The sequence below is a fragment of the Ranitomeya variabilis genome, chromosome 5 (genome assembly GCF_051348905.1).
Source record: "Ranitomeya variabilis isolate aRanVar5 chromosome 5, aRanVar5.hap1, whole genome shotgun sequence".
Taxonomy (NCBI): domain Eukaryota; kingdom Metazoa; phylum Chordata; class Amphibia; order Anura; family Dendrobatidae; genus Ranitomeya; species Ranitomeya variabilis.
Window position 1 is genome coordinate 474,652,053 of NC_135236.1, and position 27,551 is coordinate 474,679,603.

At 40.6% G+C, this 27,551-nt stretch overlaps 1 protein-coding gene across 1 annotated transcript in view; it reads right to left on the reverse strand.

The window, feature by feature from the left end:
- Positions 1-27,551, reverse strand: part of PTPRQ (protein tyrosine phosphatase receptor type Q) — a 677,639-nt gene that overhangs the window by 448,358 nt on the left and 201,730 nt on the right. The window contains exons 13-14 of the mRNA XM_077265498.1: positions 8,121-8,249; positions 3,901-4,047 (exon numbers count right to left, since the gene is read on the reverse strand). Coding sequence (XP_077121613.1) covers positions 3,901-4,047; positions 8,121-8,249 — 276 coding nt within the window. The remainder of the gene's footprint in view (positions 1-3,900; positions 4,048-8,120; positions 8,250-27,551) is intronic.

The following is a 27,551-nucleotide window of genomic DNA, read 5'->3' on the forward strand; positions in this document are numbered from 1 at the left end:
CTCCAATAAAAGAGATTCTTTATTAATGGTTAAAATCCAGTGACATAATAAATCCTTGCTGTAATACAAATGTGGGGGTACAGAGCCCATGCAACGCGTTTCGATCGCTGCCGATCTTAATCAATGCATCGCCTTAAAAATAGTCTGGGTGAAATGGTGGATGAGGATGAGGAAAAAGCCAATACGCTAAAAGACTTTTTTCATCAGTATTTACACAAGAAAATCCCATGGCAGACAATATGATCAGTGATAACAAAAATTCCACATTAAGTGTCACCTGCTTAACCCAGAAGGAAGTATGGCGGTGTCTAAAAATCACTAAAATTGACAAATCTCCGGGCCCGGATGGGATACACCCCCGAGTACTGCAGTAATTCAGTACAGTCATTGATAGACCATTATTTTTAATCTTTAAAGACTCCATAATAACAGGGTCTGTACCACAGGACTGGCGTATAGCAAATGTGGTGCCAATATTCAAAAAGGGGACAAAAACTGAACTCGGAAAGTATAGGCCAGTAAGCTTAACGTCTACTGTGGGTAAAATCCTGGAGGGCATTCTAAGGGATGCTATACTGGAGTATCTGAAGAGGAATAACCTCATGGCCCAATATCAGCATGGGTTTACTAGGGACCGTTCCTGTCAGACTAATCTGATCAATTTCTACAAAGAGGTAAGTTCCGGATTGGACCAAGGCAACGCAGTGGACGTAGTGTATATGGACTTTTCAAAAGCTTTTGATATGGTGCCACACAAAAGGTTGAAACATAAAATGAGAATAATGGGGATAGGGGAAAATATGTGTAAGTGTGTTAAGAGCTGGCTCAGGGATAGGAAACAAAGGGTGGTTATTAATGGAGCACACTCAGACTGGGTCGTGGTTAGCAGTGGGGTACCACAGGGGTCAGTATTGTGCCATCTTCTTTTTAATATATTTATTAATGACCTTGTAGGGGGCATACAGAGCAGAATTTCAATATTTGCAGATGACACTAAACTCTGCAGGGTAATCAATACAGAGGAGGACAATTTTATATTACAAGATGATTTATGTAAACTAGAAGCTTGGGCTGATAAATGGCAAATGAGCTTTAATGGGGATAAATGTAAGGTCAGGCACTTGGGTAGAAGTAATAAGATGTATAACTATGTGCTTAATTCTAAAACGCTGGGCAAAACCGTCAATGAAAAAGACCTGGGTGTATGGGTGGATGACAAACTCACATTTAGTGGCCAGTGTCAGGCAGCTGCTACAAAGGCAAATAAAATAATGGGATGCATTAAAAGAGGCATAGAAGCTCATGAGGAGAACATAATTTTACCTCTATACAAGTCACTAGTTCGACCACACTTAAAATACTGTGTACAGTTCTGGTCTCCGGTGTACAAGAAAGACATAGCTGAACTAGAGCGGGTGCAGAGAAGAGCGACCAAGGTTATTAGAGGACTGGGGGGTCTGCAATACCAAGATAGGGTATTACACTTGGGGCTATTTAGTTTGGAAAAACAAAGGCCAATGGGTGATCTTATTTTAATGTATAAATATATGGTGGGAAAGTACAAAGACCTTTCTGATGATCTTTTTAATCATAGACCTGAGACAGGGACAAGGGGGCATCCTCTACGTCTGGAGGAAAGAAGGTTTAAGCATAATAACAGACGCGGATTCTTTACTGTAAGAGCAGTGAGACTATGGAACTCTCTGAGGTAAGATGTTGTAATGAGTGATTCATTATTAAAATTTAAGAGGGGACTGGATGCCTTTCTTGAAAAGTATAATGTTACAGGATATACAGCATATAGTAGATTCCTTGAGAGGGCGTTGATCCAGGGAACTAGTCTGATTGCCGTATGTGGAGTCGGGAAGGAATTTTTTTCCCCAATGTGGAGCTTACTCTTTGCCACATGGGTTTTTTTGCCTTCCTCTGGATCAACATGTTAGGGAATGTTAGATTAGGCTATGGGTTGAACTAGATGGACTTATAGTCTTCCTTGAACCTTAATAACTATGTAACTATGTAGAACCACCATCAGTGCAATAATATATCAGCTGAACCATATTTTGAGAATGTGAGAAGGAATTGGAGAATTTCTGCTCAGTTTCTGCTCTAAAAATATCACTGTGAACACATTCTAACTTAAACTGATTTTTTTGAACAGAAGCTCATCGAATCCTCCTAATAATCTCAAATCTCAAAGTTTGGACACTAGTTTTAACATAGCCAGGAAACACGCTATGGCTTGCTACATGTGTAGAAGATCAGAACCACCATCATTACATGAAGGCAGCATCAGAAGCACCATCATTACTTGCACCAGAACCACTGTCAGTACATGAATGCAGTGCCAGAAACACCATCAGTCAATGAATGCAGCACCAGAACCAGTATCAGTACATGAATATAACCCCAGAACCACCATTATTAATTGAGTGCAGAACCACCATCAGTACGTGAGTGCAGTGCTAGAAACACCATCAGTACATGAATACAGAGACAGAAATACCATCAGCTCATGAAAGCGTTGCCGGAAACACTTAAGCACTCTGTATATCTTTTCTATTTGATGTCGGGACTGGAGATCTTGTCCCTTTTTTTAACTCACAGCTGCTCCGCTGAACTCATGGATTGATGCGGCAACACAAAATCAAATTGTTACACGTACTCAGGTTTTGACAAGGGAAGTGGTCATTTTACTTGGGCTAGATCATGGCATTAGTTTGTTGAAAGTTTGTGCATGTTATCACAGCACAATATCCAAATATGTCCATCAACAGGTTGATTTAATTCTTTTGGCTGACGTAATTTTTATGAGACTCGAAAACGTTGGTTCAAAGTCTAAAACGTATTGTTTTAGCACTTTTAATACTCTATATTTTAGTGGATGCTTTTGTTTTATTTTTTGTAATTAATAAATAAGCAAATTTAATAACACCAGCTGACACCGTCTGATGGAACCTCATTCTTCTACTATAAGAATTCATCTGTATGTAATTTTTAAAGGAACACCTTGATTCCTATGACAATGTAATCCTGTCCTACTGATACCTGTGCAGAGAGCTCAAAGGAGCATGCTTAGGCTACTTTCACACATCAGGTTTTCTCTGTCATGCTGGATCCGTCGACTTTTGAAAAAAATGGATCCGTTGTAAATTGTGAAAAACTGATGCAACGGATCTGTTTTTTTTGCCGGATCCGACCAACTGATTTCCGGGCACTAATAACTGGTCCGCGGGGAGGAGAGAGAGAGAGAGAGAGACATGCATCTTCTCCACATGTCCATGTATACAGATCACTGGTAATATTCTCTGTGTATAATAGCTGACCACAGCTGCAATTCAACCCACCTGGCTTAGTGGAGGGGAGGACTACAGTAGATCAGATTGAATTTGTAAAGCATAGGTACACACAGTCCTATAGAGAACACTCTCAATGGAAGTAATGCTCAGCTCTGGTCAAATATCCTGGCTCAAAGTCTCCTTTCTATTACTTCCACATGCCATAATAGGGGCGATGACATAACTCAACAATTTTATAATATAATACTCAATCATCACAGTAATCTGCACCATTATTCCTTGCTCTCATTTCCTTAACTTGTAGATTTTCTACATAATGGAGAAGTAATGTTTGCCATATAAAATACAATTTACTGTATGAAAAAATGGAAAGCTCATCTACTTCTATTTAGCTTTTATTGCACAGTCCCAGTGTATGCTTCTGAATCCCAGACCTTAGCAATTCAGTTTTTCTTATCCCAATACATTTTTATCTAATTCCTTGGTTCACTGTGCTGCTTGTGGCAGCCATAACTATTACAGCGTATTGTACATGTTCCACATTTATACAGTATGGTGTATGTAGGTCAAGAGAGAAATACTGTAACAAAAATGCGGTTACCTTCTGCTGGAGTGAAAACAGATATGTTGGATCGGGGCCCAACACCTGCACTTGTTTCTCCACTGATGTATGCATCATAGGTTGTGAAAGGAGTAAGGGTAGTAAAAGTAAACTTGAGATCTTTTGTGCTGTTATCGAGAATACGACCTGATGAGAAAAGAATTCAGTGTGTAAAGAAAACGATGTCTTAACTATATAAGCATTGAACTGAATTATTTAAATAAACTGCTCAGTCACGAGTTAAAAAATAATGCGAAAATAAGTACCATACCTACAAATAATGATTACCTGCTATTTATTTTCCTTGATCTTGCTGATTGGCTGCTTTTTGGCTCATTGTCATTAGAGGAGAGCTGTGAATTGTAAGTACATCTTAAGGTACCTTCACACGAAGCGACGCTGCAGCGATAGCGACAACGATGTCGATCGCTGCAGCGTCGCTGTTTGGTCGCTGGAGAGCTGTCACACAGACCGCTCTCCAGCGATCAACTATGCCGAGGTCCCCTGGTAACCAGGGTAAACATCGGGTAACTAAGCGCAGGGCCGCGCTTAGTAACCCGATGTTTACCCTGGTTACCAGCGTAAAATCTAAAAAAAACAAACAGCACATACTTACATTCACGTCCCCCTGCGTCCACTTCCTGACTGACTGAGCGCCGTACAGTGAGAGCAGAGCGGTGACGTCACCGCTGTGCTGCTTTCACTTTCACTTTGCGGCGCTGAGTCAGAGGAGGAAGCAGACTGCAGGGGACGCAATGTGAGTATGTGCTGTTTGTTTTTTTTACATTTTACGCTAGTAACCAGGGTAAACATCGGGTAACTAAGCGCGGCCCTGCGCTTAGTAACCCGATGTTTACCCTGGTTACCAGTGTAAAATATCGCTGGTATCGTTGCTTTTGCTGTCAAACACAACGATACACCGCGATCTGACGACCAAATAAAGTTCTGAACTTTAATCAACGACCAGCGACATCACAGCAGGATCCTGATCGCTGCTGCGTGTCAAACGAAACGATATCGCTAGCGAGGACGCTGCAACGTCACGGATTGCTAGCGATATCGTTATAATGTCGTTTCGTGTGAAGGTACCTTTAGCTACAGTGTCTGCAGGGAGTCTGTGGTAATCTGAGGCCATGTGCACACGTTCAGTATTTTTCGCGTTTTTTTCGCGTTTTTTCGCTATAAAAACGTGATAAAAACGTGAAAAAAACGCTAACATAGGCCTCCTATTATTTACAGTGTATTCCGCATTTTTTGTGCAAATGTTGCATTTTTTTCCGCGAAAAAATCGCATTGCGGAAAAAAAAGCAACATGTTCATTAAAAATGCGGAATTGCGGGGATTCCGCACACCTAGGAGTGCATTGATCTGCTTACTTCCCGCACGGGGCTGTGCACATCATGCAGGAAGTAAGCAGATTATGTGCGGTTGGTACCCAGGGTGGAGGAGAGGAGAAATGCGGATTTCTTGCAGAAAATTTCCGGTTTTCTTCAGGAAATTTCTGCAAGAAATCCTGACTTGTGCACATACCCTGAGACACCTACTGTCTCATCATTGGTTAAGGCAGCTGATTTCTACCTTCTCATGCAGCTCTGCCTCCTCTGATAGGCTGCTGTGTAAACACAAGTCCATCACATGCTCTATATAAATTCAGTGAAGCGAAAACAGACGCACTCTCAGATTATCTCAAATAGTGATACATTTATTTAGTTTCTTATATTCACCACACCGTTGGACAATACATTCAACGATGGTACAAAAAGCGTTATGTTGTAACGTACTGGTGTGGATCAGCGCTGATCTCAACCGGAATCCCTCGGCCACGAGCCACACGGTTTGACATCACCAGAGGGACCTTTTTCCCTACACATATCTCCTTTGTGAATTCCCATAGCGATGTTTGATAAAGACCCAGGATTGGTTCGAAATGTTGTAGCATACCGCTTTTCGTACAATTGTAAGAGGACTGGAAGTATTCTCTGGCCCACACATATTGTCAGGAATAGAAAATTGCTACTCCTGGTCTTTAAGAACTAATCCTTTTGTTATAAAGACAATGTTCACACTTTTGACAAACACAAATAAAGTCATGCTCTGTAAGTAATCATACATAAGTATAAATGTTCTGTAAGTAATCATACATAAGTATAAATGTTCTGTAAGTAATCATACATAAGTATAAATGTTCTGTAAGTAATCATATATAAGTATAAATGTTCTGTAAGTAATCATACATAAGTATAAATGTTCTGTAAGTAATCATACATAAGTATAAATGTTCTGTAAGTAATCATACATAAGTATAAATGTTCTGTAAGTAATCATACATAAGTATAAATGTTCTGTAAGTAATCATATATAAGTATAAATGTTCTGTAAGTAATCATACATAAGTATAAATGTTCTGTAAGTAATCATACATAAGTATAAATGTTCTGTAAGTAATCATATATAAGTATAAATGTTCTGTAAGTAATCATATATAAGTATAAATGTTCTGTAAGTAATCATATATAAGTATAAATGTTCTGTAAGTAATCATACATAAGTATAAATGTTCTGTAAGTAATCATATATAAGTATAAATGTTCTGTAAGTAATCATACATAAGTATAAATGTTCTGTAAGTAATCATATATAAGTATAAATGTTCTGTAAGTAATCATACATAAGTATAAATGTTCTGTAAGTAATCATATATAAGTATAAATGTTCTGTAAGTAATCATACATAAGTATAAATGTTCTGTAAGTAATCATATATAAGTATAAATGTTCTGTAAGTAATCATACATAAGTATAAATGTTCTGTAAGTAATCATATATAAGTATAAATGTTCTGTAAGTAATCATACATAAGTATAAATGTTCTGTAAGTAATCATATATAAGTATAAATGTTCTGTAAGTAATCATACATAAGTATAAATGTTCTGTAAGTAATCATATATAAGTATAAATGTTCTGTAAGTAATCATATATAAGTATAAATGTTCTGTAAGTAATCATACATAAGTATAAATGTTCTGTAAGTAATCATATATAAGTATAAATGTTCTGTAAGTAATCATATATAAGTATAAATGTTCTGTAAGTAATCATATATAAGTATAAATGTTCTGTAAGTAATCATATATAAGTATAAATGTTCTGTAAGTAATCATACATAAGTATAAATGTTCTGTAAGTAGTGCAATACAGCAAAGCTGAGAGACACACAAAAATGTGTTTGCAAGAAGACAAGTTTCATTTCTCCTGTTCTGTGTTAGTTACTTGTTTCACATTGGTAACTTCTCGGATCCTGGAAGAGGTCATTTATATAACGTGATAAAAGATGATTTCTCAGAAACAACACATCTGATTTGAGACACACAGAGAGCACTTTTTCCATCAGTTTATAGCCTGTATGCCCATTATAATAGTTTAGATAGGTCAAATGTGGTGACAGATTTCCTTTAAACTTTAAGGAAGTACGGTACTTCCATTTATATACAGTGTATACAGCTGGTGAAATAAGTATTGAACATGTCACCAGTTTTCTAAGTAAATATATTTCTAAAGGTGCCATTGATATGAAATTCTCACCAGATGCCGATAAAAACCCATTCAATCCACACAGGTGAGGAAATCAAGCCATAGATGTCCATAAATTACATATTATAATAAGAAGAAATGATATAGGGAAAAAGTAATGTACATGCTTACTGAAATTTAAAGGGAATCTGTTATCCCCTGGGACACTTTTCAGCTATTATTATGGGCATACAGGTATTAGAAATGTTAATCTAGTCTTACCTGTATGCCTCATAATTGCTGTCTAGATGTGGAGAAATAGACTTTTATTTCATTATGCTAATGATTTCTTCCTGGCTCCGGGGCGTGCGGTGTCTGGAAGAAGTCCCTGCCTCTGCTCTTTATTATACTATCACCCCCCTCTAAGGCACGTCACACTGACCTGTGACATGCAGTTGTGGCTTTGGAATCGAGTGGCTAGTAGTGTTGTTGGGACTGGCACTGATATTTGGAGATTAGAGGCGCTTGCTTTAATTTAGGTACAATTAAGTTGTATCTTGTTGCACTTTAGGAACATTAAAGCAACATATGTTCAAGCGGTAAGTACGTGGAAATGCTCACCCTACAATCCATTTAATGAGTGACAGCAGACAGAGTGCATGGAAGGCAACAGCCTCAAGTGTAACCTACTGTATGTCAAACAACTTACCAGTTGGACCATACAATTCAACTCGGTAACTAAATTTTCCAGTCACAATAGTTGGAGCATCCCAAGTTACAGAGAAGGATCTTGCTGTGATGTTGCCCTTGACAACATTCTGAGGAGGGTCTTCAGGAACTGAAACAATAAATAAATATTTATTAATATATATTATATTCAAATATTGTGAGGCTAACATGCCTTCATATAGTGGACCCTCACATTAAGGTGGCTGTTCCCATTCATCTAAAATTAATGAAATCAGATGATTCCATATAAAATGCTCCATTGTTTTGATAATCACATACCAATGAATGAAGAGAAGTCAAGTGTGTTTAATATTTTCACCAAATAATAACAATAGACTAATAACTCAAACAATTTTTCTGAAAGAAAATGATCAGAATGTTCCCAGCTCATTCAAGAAAGTCATTCTTTCTTCACCCTGCATTTGTTCAACTTTAAAGGCTAATACATCCTAAAGGCTGTGTCCATTCACCAGATGATTGTTTATCTTAACTATCTACTCAAATTACCAAAAAATGTTAGCTTTTCTGAGCCAATGAGAAGTAAAACTACATTCAACTGAAATTGCAAATGTCCTTGCCTATACGAGATGAGCACGCACATTACTTTATTAAAAAACAGACCGTGAGTCAGTACAGCATAGTGAGGACTAGTGGCGCCACCCGGTGGGTGTTGGATTACTTTATGAGCTTGTGCTTCTTGGCGGCACAGTCGCACTTCAGTACTTTGGTACTGTTCCATGGATCACACAACAGTTATCTAAACTTAGACAAAAGCAGCTAAATGTAGAAATGGGTAAAACAAAATATGAAAAAATTCTGGATGGCTCTGTCACTACTTCAGAATTAAAAAAAGGCTTTCCCAATTGTCTTAAGTATAAATTGACTTAATTAAAAATAAAAATGCTTTACAGTTTTTAAATTTTTCAAATATCTGTGTAATAGAGTATCTGTGTTATCAGCAAAACTATGCAGCTATTATATTTGATTGCATGGCTTTGTAGTAACATATCTATTATACAAAATCAATTGGTTAAATGGAACCAGTCAGCGACCTTTATACCCACATCCCACCCAACCTAAAACTATTGATATAACTATTGAAAGATTAGCTAGTCTATACATTTATGACCTCAGTGCTGCTCTGGCAGCGAGAAATCATATTTTAAAGTTCTGTCTGGATGTGCATTAAGATGTGATAATGCACTTAAAGCTTCGCAGTCTCTGCTGTATACCCCAACTAAAACCTACAGATGAACTGGCATGTAAGTTCCTATGCAGACAAAAACAGAAAAAACCTCAGATAAAAACAAAATGATCAAATAACCTGCAGTAAATAAATAAAGAGCAATAGTGCATGAAAATAGCATCGGGTACCTGGTTAACACTATTTTGCTTAAAAAAAAACCATAAAAGCCATCCCACCACATCACAGTCCTAACCTTTAGTATTAAAACTTAACCATATGTCAAATTACATAAATGTGAATACTGGCTGAGCAGGACTGAAGCCCTAACTAATGGACACCCAGCTATGGGGAAAAATATAAGCATAACGACCAGTTCAATGAAAAGGGAGTCCGCAAACTTGTATGCACTGAGTGCAAAAACATAAAACAAAAATCTACAGAGATGAACAGGAATATAAGTTGGTATGCATGCAACGTCTAGGCACATGTTCACAATGGTCACTAAACAGACAAAACCTAAGATGAAAACAAAGTGAGCAAATAACCTGCAGTAAATAAATAGCAATAGTATATGAAAATAACATAAGGTACTTAGTAAATAATATTTTGATCGAAAAACATAAAAAAGATGGTACACCGACGTCCGGAGTTGAGTAATCTGGAGGGCCTTATACAACTCCCTCATCACTTTGGACATAAAAGGAGTCCCTTGGTCCATCAGAATCTCTTTTGGCAGGCCCATCCGGGAGAAAATATGGACTACCTCTTGCGCTATACTCCTGGTGGAGGAGTTTCTCAGTTGTATCGCCTCCGGGTACTGGGTTGCATAGTTCTTTAACACTGGGATGTATTGGTGACCCCTGGCAGACTTAAGTAAGGCCCAACAAGGTCCATGGCAATCCGGTCAAATGGGACTTCTTTTATGGGCAACTGCACTAGGGGACTGCGGAAGTGGCACACGGGAGCAGTTAGCTGACAGAGCAGGATCGGCAGAAATTAACAACATCTTGATGACACCCAGGCCAGTAGAACCTCTGAAGGACCTGCTTGTGAGTTTTGTGTACTCCCAGATGCCCAGCCAAGAAATGAGAATGGGCCAGATGTAGTGCCCTGCCTATAGGGACCCGGCATCAACAGTTGCTCTATCAATTCCCCTCTTGGTTTAGTGACCCAATAAAGCAGCTCCTCATTTAAAGCAAAATATGGAAACGTGGTGTCAGCCCCCGGTTCTTAAGCAACTCCATTTATCACAGTAACATTATCAAATGTCCCTTTCAACGTAAGATATTGCATTTGAGCAGTCCTAAAATTCCTCCCAGAAACCCCCAACTCTGGAATCTCATCCTCATGGGTCACTGTCTCATCCTCGCCACCAGCACGGACACACAAGGGGAATTCATCCACCTCCGACTGCAATGGGGATTCTACTTGGGTGGACCGGCTCCTGTCTGAGTTAGTGGGCACCCACAGCTTTTCCCACAAGTCCCAAGACAGGATAAAGTCCCGCCAGATTATCATTGGATGGAGCAAGTCTTTGACTACCCTGACCTCATAGTGCTTGGCATAACCTGTGGATACAGCAGAAACCCAAGTGTTTCCCTGGGATCAACTGTTGGGGGAGTGTGACCCTTACCAGGGTCACCAAACTTCCTGATTCCAAGAGTCCTGACACCAGCATCTCATTTATTGTCACAGGACATTCCTGCAGCCACTCACCAGGCTGATAGTCCATATTGCAGCAGGGATAAGCATAATATGAGCAGTGCCTCCCTAGGCTGCAGTCCATCTCCTCGGAGGACAAATGACAATGGGCATCTATGTGTCCCAGACAGTGACATCTCCAGCAGATCAAGTCTTTACCAATGGCCCTTAGTAACCCCTCAGCGATTCTTTGGATCTAGGATTCCTCCCAGTGGTGTCTCTTCTACCCCTCCTTTGGGACTCTCGGGCTCCTGCTTGGTATCCCAGTATGGGAATACACCACCACCCCAGCTTTCTTAGGGACCTCTCGACCACTTGGTACCTGTCTACGAGACCAACTAGGTCATCCACATTTCAGGGATCTCCCTGGGCCACCCAGGTCTGTACCAGCCTAGGAAGGGAGTGAATAAATCTGTTCATGACAACCCACTCAACCATCTAGGTTGGAGTAAAGGACTCCGGCTGCAACCATTTCTGTACAAGATTCAGTAAGTCAAACATTTGGAATCAAGGGGTTTTGTCACCATAATACGCCCAGTAGAGTGAACCCTTTGTGCTCTGAACAACATAGTCACTCCCAAAATTTCAGTTTTAAATTTGGAATACTTCTGTGCATCCTGTAATGGCAAATCATAAGCCTTTTGGGGCCTGACAGTTAGATAGCAGGCCAGCATCTCTGCCCACTGCTTTGGTGATAGTTTCTCATGCTCTACTACCAGACCAAAAACAGTCAAAAATGCTTCCACATCATCACCCTGGGTCATTTTTTTGCATCGCTTGTTTACCACATTCCGGATTTATGTGTCATCACCCACACTTGGGGGAGGAGCTGCCAGCATTCCACCAACTGGCTCTGTGAGGAAGTCAATCTGCTGCTGGTGCTGCTATTGCATCTGTTGTATTAGGAGCTTACTTGTCCCCTGTCACGCCATCTCTGATGCTGTTTGTGCTGTGATTGTACCAGATGTTTAATCAGGTAATCCGTTTTGCCTGATGTTGTGTCCTGGCTTGTGGCCGCCTTCACCAAGGACTTGCAGTACATATCATAGCAGTCACACATGTTCACTGGAAACGCTGCCCGCATTGTCCACCAACTGTGGTAGATCATCTCACTCAGCTGTACAAGGAAGTAGACACAGGAACACTGTTTCTTTAAGATCTTAATTGGTTTATTATATGCGGCATAAACCAGGGAGAAGCAAAAAGTAAACATGGCCCTCTGGTCAAAAACAGCAAAACAAAGTGGTAGCACAAAGCACAGTCCTTGTGACAGCGGGAATCAGCTCGCTCAGATTTAGCAAAGCACAAGGCTTGGGTTTTAGCACCAACATAAACTCTTCTCTGGAGTGTTCCTCTCCAGACACTGAACCCTGAACACCTCAGGAAGCCTTAAACCCCAAACCATATCCTGGGGAGGAGATAAGGTTTACAACCTCCCACCCGCTCTATAGTTGTTCACCAAAAAACAGCCCCCAAAGTGACCGATTAACCCCTCGCAACACATAATATACTGGAAGAAACTTCTGGGTTCACATCACTGATGCTAATAGCTTCTGTGAAACATATCTCCCCTCCAGCATTTTGCCAGTGACTTTGTCACAATATATATTATATAAAAAAGTGAGTACACAACTAACTTTTTTAACTATGTTATTATATTTTTTCACTGAAGATATGACACTTTGATACAATGTAAAGCAGTCAGTGTGCAGCTTGTAAACAAAAGTGTAAATTTGGTGTGCCCTTCAAATAACTCAACACACAGCCATTTATGTCTAAACCACTGGCAACAAATGTGAGTACACCCCTAACTGAAAATGGCCAAACTGTGCCCAAAATGTCAATATTTTCTGTGGCCAGAATTATTTTAAAGCACTTCCTTAACTCTCTTTGGTATTGAATTCACTAGAGCTTCCCAGGTTGCTACTGGAATCCTCTTCCAATCCTCCATGATGACATCAAGGAGCTGGTAGATGTTAGAGACCTTGCGCTCCTCCACCTTCCATTAGAGGATGCCCCACAGATACTCAATAAGGTTTAGGTCTGGAGACATACTTGGCCAGTCAAGCTCCTTTACTCTCAGTTTCTTTATCAAGGAAGTAGTCATCGTGAAGGAGTGTTTGGGGTCATTATCATGTTGGAATACTGCCCTGCGTGTGGCCCAGTTTTTGAATGGAAGGGATCAAGCTCTGCTTCAGTATGTCACACTACATGTTGGCATTCATGGTTCTTTCAAAGAACTATAGCTCCCCACAGAAAGCAGCACTGATGAAGCCCCAAACCATGACACTCCCACCACTATGTTTGACTGTAGGCAACATATACTTGTCTTTGTACTCTTCACCTGCTTGCTGCCACAAAAGATTGACACCATCTGAACCAAATAAGTTGATCTTGTTCTCATCAGACCACAGGACATGGTGTAATGGCCCAGATGGGGCCGGGGAATACTCACGCATGCGCCTCACATTACCGGATGCCAATTAGGGACGGCATTTACATTATTGGTTCCCTCAAACTATATATACGGATGTTTGTGTTAGGTTAGCCACGCCTCCTGAAGAAGAAAGGCGAAACGCGCGTCGGGGCGCCAGGTCCAGGTTTCTAGTTGGAAGTAAGTTAAGCGGGCACTATTGGCATTATTAGCACCTTATGTTACCAGTATTTTTAGCTGGAATTGTACGCTGCATTGACAGCACATTCACAGGGTTTTCAAGCGCTATAAATAGTGTTTGGTTATTTACTTAACTCTATATAGGCAGCCCCTTGCTTACTTCCTGTCTTTAAAGGGCCAGTTAAAATATTTGTTCTATAGAATTTATATATATATTTCTGGGGCGCCAGATTGAAAGTCTAGGGCTCCAATTTGAATTAAGTTTAGTGGGGAGTATTGGTACCATCGGCACTTTTTTATTGCTAGTATTTATAGCCGGATTTTGTATGCTGCACTGACAGCTCATTCTCTGGGTTCTTATGTGTTATAATTAGCACTTGGATCTAATTCTATATTATATAGGTAACCTTCACCCCCTTGCTTATTATAAATTTTTTTCCCCCTTTTTTTGAAAGGGCTATCTGTATTATTCGTTTCAAAATATTTTTCTATTAATATATACGGTCCAAATATTTATGGTTTTGGAGTAATGTATTCTAAACATCGGCAATACTGATTGTTTCCTACTATTATACCTGGTTCTAATTCCCTATGTACCTGATTTTGGTGGGTGGTACTTTACTTCTATATATGTTTATTTTGTTTATGTATAATAAAGTATTTATATTTTAAAGAAAAGGCTCTTTATCTCGTTGATTAATATACAATTGGGATGTTGTGGTATACCGTATTTTGAGCTTATTTAAATATTGAATTGAGAGATCCTGTGGTGTTTAATTGATTGGTTTCTGTTTTATAACAGTATTGGATTTCTGAAAATGGATTTCAAAGCCAGAGAAAAAGTTTGGCTGGATAAAGCAACTGATATGTTCAAACAAAGTACCACTACCAATTTTAATACGACCTATAGTGATAATAAGGAATTGATGAATAAATATAAAAATGTTTATAACAAAAAATTGAGAATTTGGTGGACTAAGACTACTCTAAATAATTATATACAGCAGGGTATTGTTCCACGTGGACTCAGGATACAACTCTATCCAACTTTTGGATTAGATGATGTAGAACTAACTAGTAAATGGATTAATGCAGCTTCATTGTGCTCTATATCTTTCATGGAAATTATTAACGCTAAAAACACAATGCTATTGGATGAAATTGATATAGAACTTAATCAAATATATAAAGACCTGACATCCAAACTAACAGCTGAAGAATTGGGCAAATTCACTGTGGATGTCAACGCACAGATTGAGAAATGGGAACAACAAATTAGCACTGCTAAGATGAAAAAATATACACGTGATAAACAGGATTTTGAACAGAAAAAGATCTTCCGTTGGCAAAGTAAATCAACGGGGAGTGAGAAATCGGGTCCCCAAAATAGAAGTCCATCAGTCTCCTCTATCTCGTCGGTGTCTAGCAATGCACCTTCTATTCAAGAACAGGATTATCGTAATCCAAGACACATGAAAACCCATTTTGGTGGGAGAGGTGGTCATCAGGGGAGACGTGGTTTCAATCATGGCAACAAGAGGAATGACCAATACAAGGTAATTAATTTATCCTCACATGTCCTCTCTGATGACCACTTATCCTTATTGCAAAAGGGTTTAACTTTTTCTCCTCCTCAACCTATAGACCTCTTCACGACTGTGAAGGATATCCATTTATTTGCAAGAAAGTTAATTTTAAAAAGATTTCATGAAAAAACCAGTATGGGATTGAAGTTGGACTCCATAGAGGAATCTGAAGTACTTGCAGCTCTCGAATCACTTGCAGAAGAAAATGATTCCCAGGAGATGGTGAGCAAATTTCCCAATTTTTTGTTTAATAAATCAAATAAATTTCCGAATATTAATACCTGCCCTGCGGTAGAGATATTTGTTAAAATGGTGACCAATGATTTGGAAAACATGAATCATAAATTTTACGGCGGACCCTCTCATTCTAAGGAAAGAAAAATCATCCAAGAATTGCAAGGGTGGAAAGATGTAACTTTCAAAATGGCAGATAAAGGTGGCAATTTAGTTATCTGGCCTAACCATCTCTATGAGAAACAGGCATTTAAGCTGCTTTATGACACTAGGTGTTATAAAAAACTATCATATATTCCCTTACAAGAGTTCCAAAGAGAGTTGATCAATATTATGTTTGACGCATATGGTGATGGAATTATTCCTAAAAAATTATTAGAGTCTATTGAATCTTTAAAACCTAAATTGCCAACCTTTTACCTGCTACCTAAGCTGCATAAGAATCCTAATGATCCACCTGGCCGGCCCATTGTGTCGGGGAATGAGGGACTTAATGAACTAATCTGTAAAATTCTAGACTACTATTTAAAACCTCTAGTTTCTAGTCTGCCTTCACATACCCTCGACACAACAGCAGCCTTGAGGAGGTTAGATCAACTCCATTTGGAAGATAATATGATCTTAGTTACAGCCGACGTAGAGGCATTATATACGTCGATCAGACACTCTCAAGGACTGGCAGCGGTATCTTGGTTCTTATATAACAGCAATCTGGATAATGATCTGGTAAAATTTCTTTTAGTACTTCTAGAATTCGTGCTCACGCATAATTGCTTTACCTTTAAGAAACAGGTGTTCCTACAATTACAAGGAACCGCGATGGGGGCGGCCTGTGCCCTCTCATACGCGAATTTATTTTTAGGTCTTTGGGAGCGGGATATCTTTCAGTGCTCTCCCATTCCAGGTGTGGATAAAATCCACAACTGGATAAGATATATCGACGACATTATGTTTGTCTGGGAGGGCACTGAAGATGAACTCACTGACCTTATGGGACGTCTTAACAATAATGAATTAAATATACATTTGACTTACTCTTATGGATGGAGAGTTACGTTTTTGGATATTGATGTATCGGTGAATCCAGATGGCTCAATTTTTACCACCATTTTTAGAAAACCTACTTCCACCAACTCATTATTATACGCCGAATCCTCTCATTTGCCCTCTACTATTAGGTCCATTCCAGTAGGACAATATTTGAGAGCAAAAAGAATTTGCTCTACTGAAGATGCCTTCCAAACCCAAGCATCTGATTTGTACTCTAGGTTTTGGGAAAGGGGATATGGTCATCGACCAATCCATCATGCCTATAATAGAGCCTGCAAGGTGACAAGGAATCAGCTTCTGTATATGAATAAAGACAAGAAACCTGAATTCGATAAAGTAAGACTGATTACGAACTTTAGTGGCCAATGGAAAGAACTAACTAACATCATACAAAATCGTTGGGCCATCTTATTAACTGATCCTATTTTGAGAAAAACTTTGACTCCTAAACCCCTTATAACAGCTAAAAGATCAAAAAATCTGTCCGATCTGTTGGTAAGGAGTCATTATGGCCCAAAAAAATCTATTCAGATGAACCCCTATGGTGAGGTGCAAAGTTTCTTTCCTTGTAAAAAATGCAAGGCGTGTGCGAATACGATCAAGAGTAAGGTCTTTCACAATTTTGATCATTCACGTACTTTTTCTATTCGGAAATATCTTACTTGCACATCACAAGGAGTAATTTATCTAGCCTACTGTCCTTGTAACAAATTGTATATCTGCATGACCACTCGTGAGCTTCGCATCAGGATACGTGAGCATATACGCGACATAGAAAAATCTAAAGAATCAAATGAAAAAGAAAAATCTAAAGATCCAAATGAAAATGAACAGTTAAAAACTCTGGCCAGACATTTCAAAGCTGTTCATAATTCTGATGCCACTAACCTTCGTTTTATGGCTATTGACCAAGTGACCTTGGGGATCAGGGGTGGCAATTTGTTTAGAGTATTATCTCAAGTGGAAAGCCGTTGGATTTATAGGCTGAACACTTTAGTTCCTAATGGTTTAAATGAGAGTCATGGATTCGGTTCATTCCTTTAAAATAATGTTCACTATAGGCTTACTATTCCCTAGTTTTTAGCATGTTCGTATATGTTTTAATTGGTTTTATTATTTTAACTGATATGTTCAATTATCTTTTTAGATATATTTATCTATATATTTGAGTGACCAAGTGTGTTGAATGTGGATGAAACGAGCCGAAGAAGAATATACGTTGGATTTGAAGAGCTATCAAGCATAATTATGCACAATTGTATTGTTAGGTTAATTATATTTACACTATGTAGATTATTTTTGTAATTTTATGGTGTTTATTGATGAAACTGCAGTTTATAGTTATCAGTAATTTATATTGTGGAATTTATTTTATTTATTTATACTATGTAGATTAATTTGATAATTTTATGGTGTTTACTGATGAAATTATATTCTATAATCATCAGTAATTTATGTTGCACACTTTATTTATTCATATTCATATTAAGTATATCATTCTTGTAAGTTTATGGTGTTTTTTGATAAAACTGTATTTTATAATTGGTAGTAACTGATATTGCACAATTCACTTTATTTATTCATATGTTATATGGTCAAATTTATGCCATTAGGCTTTTTGAATATTTATGCACTAAATATACACTCACCGGCCACTTTATTAGGTACACCATGCTAGTAACGGGTTGGACCCCCTTTTGCCTTCAGAACTGCCTCAATTATTCGTGGCATAGATTCAACAAGGTGCTGGAAGCATTCCTCAGAGATTTTGGTCCATATTGACATGATGGCATCACACAGTTGCCGCAGATTTGTCGGCTGCACATCCCAAAGATGCTCCATACAAGGCAGGATGGATCCATGCTTTCATGTTGTTTACGCCAAATTCTGACCCTACCATCCGAATGTCGCAGCAGAAATCGAGACTCATCAGACCAAGCAACGTTTTTCCAATCTTCTACTGTCCAATTTCGATGAGCTTGTACAAATTGTAGCCTCAGTTTCCTGTTCTTAGCTGAAAGGAGTGGTACCCGGTGTGGTCTTCTGCTGCTGTAGCCCATCTGCCTCAAAGTTCGACGCACTGTGTGTTCAGAGATGCTCTTAGGCCTACCTTGGTTGTAACGGGTGGCGATTTGAGTCACTGTTGCCTTTCTATCAGCTCGAACCAGTCTGCCCATTCTCCTCTGACCTCTGGCATCAACAAGGCATTTCCGCCCACAGAACTGCCGCTCACTGGATTTTTTTTCTTTTTCGGACCATTCTCTGTAAACCCTAGAGATGGTTGTGCGTGAAAATCCCAGTAGATCAGCAGTTTCTGAAATACTCAGACCAGCCCTTCTGGCACCAACAACCATGCCACGTTCAAAGGCACTCAAATCACCTTTCTTCCCCATACTGATGCTCGGTTTGAACTGCAGGAGATTGTCTTGACCATGTCTACATGCCTAAATGCACTGAGTTGCCGCCATGTGATTGGCTGATTAGAAATTAAGTGTTAACAAGAAGTTGGACAGGTGTACCTAATAAAGTGGCCAGTGAGTGTATATTTATTATTATATAAAAAAAAAAATTATATTTATATCTATGTAGGTATGGGTTTTGTTCATTCACATTATTAATGTTGTATCTACGTATTTTTACTGTTGTGCATGCTTGTACTTTGATGTATTCTGTTATCAGCTCCTATTGTCGAATATACCATGTAAATGTATGTCCACATAGATATAAGAACAAATAGCATGCCTCCTTATGCTGCCTTTTCAGTGAAAGAGGTTGTTAGAATTGCCGCCCACATTCTTGGTATAGGTCAGTGCGCATGCCCGGGGATTCCCGAGCCCGGACCTTCCAGATTCGCTCACGTGATACGCTGGCGTCCCCCGCTGCTAGGCAGCGGTGGATTGCTTGCGTCTCAGGAGCGAAGGAGGAAGTGTCCAGATGGGGCCGGGGAATACTCACGCATGCGCCTCACATTACCGGATGCCAATTAGGGACGGCATTTACATTATTGGTTCCCTCAAACTATATATACGGATGTTTGTGTTAGGTTAGCCACGCCTCCTGAAGAAGAAAGGCGAAACGCGCGTCGGGGCGCCAGGTCCAGGGTCCAGTTTCTAGTTGGAAGTAAGTTAAGCGGGCACTATTGGCATTATTAGCACCTTATGTTACCAGTAGTGTTGAGCATTCCAATACTGCAAGTATCGGGTATCGGCCGATACTTGCTGTATCGGAATTCCGATACCGAGATCCGATATTTTTGTGATATCGGGTATCGGTATCGAAACAACATTAATGTAAAAATGTGTAAAAGAGAGAATTAAAATAAAAAATATTGCTATACTCACCTCTCCGACGCAGCCTGCACCTTACCGAGGGAAGCGGCAGCGTTCTTTGTTTAAAATTCGCGCTTTTCTTTCCTTTACGTGAGTCCCGGCTTGTGATTGGTTGCGTGCCGCCCATGTGACCGGGACGCAACCAATCACAGCAAGCCGTGACGTAATTTCAGGTCCTTCAGGATTTTAAAATTACGTTCCGGCGTTGTGATTGGTTGCGTCGCAGTCACATGGGCGACGCAACCAATCACAGCAAGCCGTGACGTAATTTCAGGTCCTTAAGGATTTTAAAATTACGTCCCGGCTTTGTGATTGGTTGCGTCGCAGTCACATGGGAGACGCAACCAATCACAAGCCGTGACGTCACGGGAGGCTGGACACGCGCGCATTTTAAAATGGGCGCGTGTCCAGCCTCCCGTGACGTCCCGGCTTGTGATTGGTTGCGCCGCGATCAACCAATCACAAGCCGGGAGGCTGGACACGCGCGCATTTTAAAATTTTAAAAAGCGCGCGTGTCCAGCCTCCCGTGACGTCACGGCTTGTGATTGGTTAATGGCGGCCATGTTGCCGGGACGCGGACCAATCACAGCAAGCCATGACGTAATTTCATCACGGCTTGCTGTGATTGGTCCGCGTCCCGGCAACATGGCGCCGTGACCAATCATAAGCCGGGACGTCACTGGAGGCTGGACACGCGCGCTTTTTAAAAAGCGCGCGTGTCCAGCCTCCCGTGACGTCACGGCTTGTGATTGGTTAATGGCGGCCATGTTGCCGGGACGCGGACCAATCACAGCAAGCCGTGACGTAATTTCGTCACGGCTTGCTGTGATTGGTCCGCGTCCCGGCAACATGGCCGCCCTGACCAATCACAAGCCGGGACTTCACGTAACCAAGTAAAAGCGCAAATTTTAAACAAACAACGCTGCCGGTTCCCTCGCTGAGGTCCAGGCTGCGTCGGACAGGTGAGTATAGCGATATTTTTTATTTTAATTCTTTCTTTTACACATTTATATGGATCCCAGGGCCTGAAGGAGAGTTTCCTCTCCTTCAGACCCTGGGAACCATCAGGAATACCGTCCGATACTTGAGTCCCATTGACTTGTATTGGTATCGGGTATCGGTATCGGATTGGATCCGATACTTTGCCGGTATCGGCCGATACTTTCCGATACCGATACTTTCAAGTATCGGACGGTATCGCTCAACACTAGTTACCAGTATTTTTAGCTGGAATTGTACGCTGCATTGACAGCACATTCACAGGGTTTTCAAGCGCTATAAATAGTGTTTGGTTATTTACTTAACTCTATATAGGCAGCCCCTTGCTTACTTCCTGTCTTTAAAGGGCCAGTTATAATATTTGTTCTATAGAATTTATATATATATTTCTGGGGCGCCAGATTGAAAGTCTAGGGCTCCAATTTGAATTAAGTTTAGTGGGGAGTATTGGTACCATCGGCACTTTTTTATTGCTAGTATTTATAGCCGGATTTTGTATGCTGCACTGACAGCTCATTCTCTGGGTTCTTATGTGTTATAATTAGCACTTGGATCTAATTCTATATTATATAGGTAACCTTCACCCCCTTGCTTATTATAAATTTTTTTCCCCCTTTTTTTGAAAGGGCTATCTGTATTATTCGTTTCAAAATATTTTTCTATTAATATATACGGTCCAAATATTTATGGTTTTGGAGTAATGTATTCTAAACATCGGCAATACTGATTGTTTCCTACTATTATACCTGGTTCTAATTCCCTATGTACCTGATTTTGGTGGGTGGTACTTTACTTCTATATATGTTTATTTTGTTTATGTATAATAAAGTATTTATATTTTAAAGAAAAGGCTCTTTATCTCGTTGATTAATATACAATTGGGATGTTGTGGTATACCGTATTTTGAGCTTATTTAAATATTGAATTGAGAGATCCTGTGGTGTTTAAATGGTGTAACATAGTAACATAGTTAGTAAGGCTGAAAAAAGACATTTGTCCATCCAGTTCAGCCTATATTCCATCATAATAAATCCCCAGATCTACGTCCTTCTACAGAACCTAATAATTGTATGATACAATATTGTTCTGCTCCAGGAAGACATCCAGGCCTCTCTTGAACCCTTCAACTGATTTTGCTATCACCACCTCCTCAGGCAAGCAATTCCAGATTCTCACTGCCCTAACAGTAAAGAATCCTCTTCTATGTTGGTGGAAAAACCTTCTCTCCTCCAGACGCAAAGAATGCCCCCTTGTGCCCGTCACCTTCCTTGGTATAAACAGATCCTCAGCGAGATATTTGTATTGTCCCCTTATATACTTATACATGGTTATTAGATCGCCCCTCAGTCGTCTTTTTTCTAGACTAAATAATCCTAATTTCGCTAATCTATCTGGGTATTGTAGTTCTCCCATCCCCTTTATTAATTTTGTTGCCCTCCTTTGTACTCTCTCTAGTTCCATTATATCCTTCCTGAGCACCGGTGCCCAAAACTGGACACAGTACTCCATGTGCGGTCTAACTAGGGATTTGTACAGAGGCAGTATAATGCTCTCATCATGTGTATCCAGACCTCTTTTAATGCACCCCATGATCCTGTTTGCCTTGGCAGCTGCTGCCTGGCACTGGCTACTCCAGGTAAGTTTATCATTAACTAGGATCCCCAAGTCCTTCTCCCTGTCAGATTTACCCAGTGGTTTCCCGTTCAGTGTGTAATGGTGATATTGATTCCTTCTTCCCATGTGTATAACCTTACATTTATCATTGTTAAACCTCATCTGCCACCTTTCAGCCCAAGTTTCCAACTTATCCAGATCCATCTGTAGCAGAATACTATCTTCTCTTGTATTAACTGCTTTACATAGTTTTGTATCATCTGCAAATATCAATATTTTACTGTGTAAACCTTCTACCAGATCATTAATGAATATGTTGAAGAGAACAGGTCCCAATACCGATCCCTGCGGTACCCCACTGGTCACAGCGACCCAGTTAGAGACTATACCATTTATAACCACCCTCTGCTTTCTATCACTAAGCCAGTTACTAACCCATTTACACACATTTTCCCCCAGACCAAGCATTCTCATTTTGTGTACCAACCTCTTGTGCGGCACGGTATCAAACGCTTTGGAAAAATCGAGATATACCACGTCCAATGACTCACCGTGGTCCAGCCTATAGCTTACCTCTTCATAAAAACTGATTAGATTGGTTTGACAGGAGCGATTTCTCATAAACCCATGCTGATATGGAGTTAAACAGTTATTCTTATTGAGATAATCCAGAATAACATCCTTCAGAAACCCTTCAAATATTTTACCAACAGTAGAGGTTAGACTTACTGGCCTATAATTTCCAGGTTCACTTTTAGAGCCCTTTTTGAATATTGGCACCACATTTGCTATGCGCCAGTCCTGCGGAACAGACCCTGTCGCTAAAGAGTCCCTAAAAATAGGAAATAATGATTTATCTATTACATTACTTAGTTCTCTTAGTACTCGTGGATGTATGCCATCCGGACCCGGAGATTTATCTATTTTAATCTTATTTAGCCGGTTTCGCACCTCTTCTTGGGTTAGATTGGTGACCCTTAATATAGGGTTTCATTGTTTCTTGGGATTTCACCTAGCATTTCATTTTCCACCGTGAATACCGTGGAAAAGAAGGTGTTTAATATGTTAGCTTTTTCCTCGTCATCTACAACCATTCTTTCCTCACTATTTTTTAAGGGGCCTACATTTTTAGTTTTTATTCTTTTACTATTAATATAGTGGAAGAACAGTTTGGGATTAGTTTTACTCTCCTTAGCAATGTGCTTCTCTGTTTCCTTTTTGGCAGCTTAAATTAGTTTTTTAGATAAAGTATTTTTCTCCCTATAGTTTTTTAGAGCTTCAATGGTGCCATCCTGCTTTAGTAGAGCAAATGCTTTCTTTTTACTGTTAATTGCCTGTCTTACTTCTTTGTTTAGCCACATTGGGTTTTTCCTATTTCTAGTCCTTTTATTCCCACAAGGTATAAACCGCTTACAGTGCCTATTTAGGATGTTCTTAAACATTTTCCATTTATTATCTGTATTCTTATTTCTGAGGATATTGTCCCAGTCTACCAGACTAAGGGCATCTCTAAGCTGGTCAAACTTTGCTTTCCTAAAGTTCAGTGTTTTTGTGACTCCCTGACAAGTCCCCCTAGTGAAAGACAGGTGAAACTGTACAATATTGTGGTCGCTATTTCCTAGATGCCCGACCACCTGCAGATTTGTTATTCTGTCAGGTCTATTAGATAGTATTAGGTCTAAAAGTGCTGCTCCTCTGGTTGGATTCTGCACCAATTGTGAAAGATAATTTTTTATTAGCAGAAACCTGTTGCCTTTATGGGTTTCACAGGTTTCGGTTTCCCAGTTAATATCCGGGTAGTTAAAGTCCCCCATAACCAGGACCTCATTATGGGTTGCAGCTTCATCTATCTGCTTTAGAAGTAGACTTTCCATGATTTCTGTTATATTTGGGGGTTTGTAACAGACCCCAATGAGAATTTTGTTACCATTTCTCCCTCCATGAATTTCGACCCATATGGACTCGACATCCTCATTCCCTTCGCTAATATCCTCCCTTAAAGTGGACTTTAGACAAGACTTTACATAGCGACAAACCCCTCCTCCTCTCCGATTTTTACGATCCTTTCTAAACAGACTGTAACCCTGTAAGTTAACTGCCCAGTCATAGCTTTCATCTAACCATGTCTCGGTTATTCCCACTATGTCAAAGTTACCTGTAGATATTTCTGCTTCTAGTTCTTCCATCTTGTGTCAATAGTCCATGTCCTTAGTCTGCTTGTCTTCAGCAAACTGTTTGCGGGATTATGCATCATTTTTAGAAGAGGCTTCCTTCTGGGGTGACAGCCATGAAGCCATGAAGACCAATTTGATGCAGTGTGTGATGTATGGTCTGAGCACTGACAGGCTTGCCTCCTCATCCCTTTAATCTCTGCAGCAATGCTGGCAGCACTGTCTATTTAGAAATGACAACCTCTGGATATGAATCCCAGCACGTCCACTCAACTTTTTGTGTTGACCATGGCAAGGCCTGTTCTGAGTGGAACCTGTCTTGTTTCACCGTTGATTGTCTTGGCCACCGTGCTGCAGCTCAGTTTCAGGGTGTTGGCAAGCTTCTTATAGTCTAGGCCATCTTTATTTAGAATAATAATATTTTTTTTCAGATCCTGAGAGATTTTTTTGCCATGATGTGCCATGTTGAACTTCCAAGTGACCAGTATGAGAGAGTGTGAGAGCAATAACAGGAAATGTAACATACCTGAGACGTTGTAACACTGAGTCACATGACATCGGGGAGGGAAAATGGTTAATTGGGCACAATTTGGCTATTTTCACATAGGGGTGTACTCACTTTTGTTGCCAGAGGTTTAGACACATGGTTGTGTAGTGAGTATTTTAGGGGACACACCAAATTTACACTGTTATACAATCTGTACATTGACTATTGTACATTGTATGAAACTGTCATATCTTTAGTGTTGTCCCATGAAAAGATATAGTAAACATTTACAAAAATGTGAGGGATGTACTCACTTTTGTGAAATAAATATATATATATATATATATATATATATAGTGAGGCAGCTACCGGAGTTATTTGCGAGGGTCGCTATGTGTCCCCCAGGATACACTCAGAAGCGTATTGAGGCAGTGGGAGTGCATTGCAGTCACAGGCGTAGCTGTGATTGCAATGCAGAATAAAAGTAAGTGTAGTCTTGGACAAAATATTTGCCCAGGGCAAATTTAAGAAAACCTGCATGGAGCTTTTATTTTTTAAACGGACTAAAGGAAGGTAGTGTGGTTGGTCCATTTCCTCCCCAGGCTGGGTTTTCTATGTGGCCTACGGCCACAGGTTACTGTGACAACCCTTGTAGCAGAGGGTTTGGTGTGTAAAAGTAGAGTTTGCAGCAAGCAGAGCAGACGGCTCTGCAAAAGCTCAGCCTGTGTGAGGATAACACAGAGCCCAGCAGGGCAAACTCTTGGCACCCCGCAGCATGATACCGTGGTGCAGTCTCCCTTGGCAACCGGACACATGTATGGACTGTCTCATTTCCCGGCTGCGATCTGGAGGATACCATGTGCTGTACACTGTGTAAGCTTTGGACATTAAACACATTTTGCTGTGAATGTTCCCTGTGGTCACTGCCTGTCACACTACACCAACTCCGCTGCACTACATTTGGTAGGAGAATGTGGGCAGTGTGAACTGAGGCATACCCCAAAGCATGCTGCATGTCAGTTATTAGGCCTTCAATGCTGCAGCTCAAGCTGGCTGACAAGATGGAGAAAATACTAAGACATTTGGCCCTCTCTCAAGTGCAACAACAGAAGTTGCAGTTGTATGTTGTTGATTTTGCAACAGATTGCGTTCTGAGGTCCGGTACAAGGTCCGGTCGGCTCTGAAGAAGATGAGTCCTGAGGACGATATGGAGGCTTTTCTTATAGTGTTCGAGCACACAGCGGAATGGGGAGCTTGTCATTTTTCCAGTGGGCTGAACTGGTGACCCCCTTCCTGATGGGAGTTGCCCAGAAGGCTTACTTGGACCTCAGTTGGGAGGATGCCCCGGACTATGAGAAAGTAAGAGGTGAGATCCTTGCCCAACTGGGGTTAATACATATGTGCGGGCCCAAGGGGTGTTCCAATAGCCTTTGCCGAGTCTCACCATGCCAGGTCTCAGGCCTAAGACCTTAACCCCATCCCAGATGGTAGAGAGCATTTTGGTTGACCGGGTGGAGAGGGCACTGCCAGCAGCCATACAGCGTTGGGTGGGGAAAGGGGACTCGGGCACTCTGGACCAGGTGGTTGGACTGGTGGAGCGGTATACGCCACTCAGGACTTTATACAGGACATTGCTCCACTTCAGCTGTCACATAAGGCTCCGCCGGCCCCGAAGTCTGGGAAAAGTCCACGACCCTCCACTGGGGCCAATCCGGACCAAGCCTGTACTGAGGGGGTATCCCAAAGGAAGAGTGACAACAGACCTGTGTCTCCTAAATCAGCCCCATGGTCCAGTTGCACTGCAACTATCAAGTGTTGGTGGTGGCAGGGCCCCAGACATGTGGCTGCCAACTGCCCCCCTGACAGCTGAACCCATGAACTGCGAGTATACTCGCTGTGTGTTTATGTACGCCTAGCCCATCTGCACTGCCACTACAGGCATCATCAGTACTGAACCCCAAATGTGCAAGGTACTCATTAACGGGTACCAGATGGACGCTCTCTATGGATGCTCTCTTGGACTCAGGGAGCTTAGTGACTCTGGTTCATGCATCCCTTGTTGCTGGGGACAACCCCAATGGATGGAAAGTGGGGGTGGTATGCATACATGGAACCTCGGGCGGGGAAATCACAGGGAAATGCGGATGCCCTGTCACGGGCCTCCTGTATGGTGACAAATTTTTAACCGCACAAGTTTGAACAAGGGAAGGTGTGACACGAGTCAATATAGGAATAATAGGTCCCAAAAGTGGAGAGAAAGCCTACAATAACAGATAGTAAAATAATACTACTTACTGGATAAGTAAAGGGAGGTCAAACGATCCGAGGTCAGGTTCAGGAAATAGCGCAGTACAACAAGGGGTAGTCAGAGACGAAATCCAATTCACGAGCCGGGGTCAGGAAAACCAGAAAGGCAATATAGTTTACAGGGAGCAGGCAA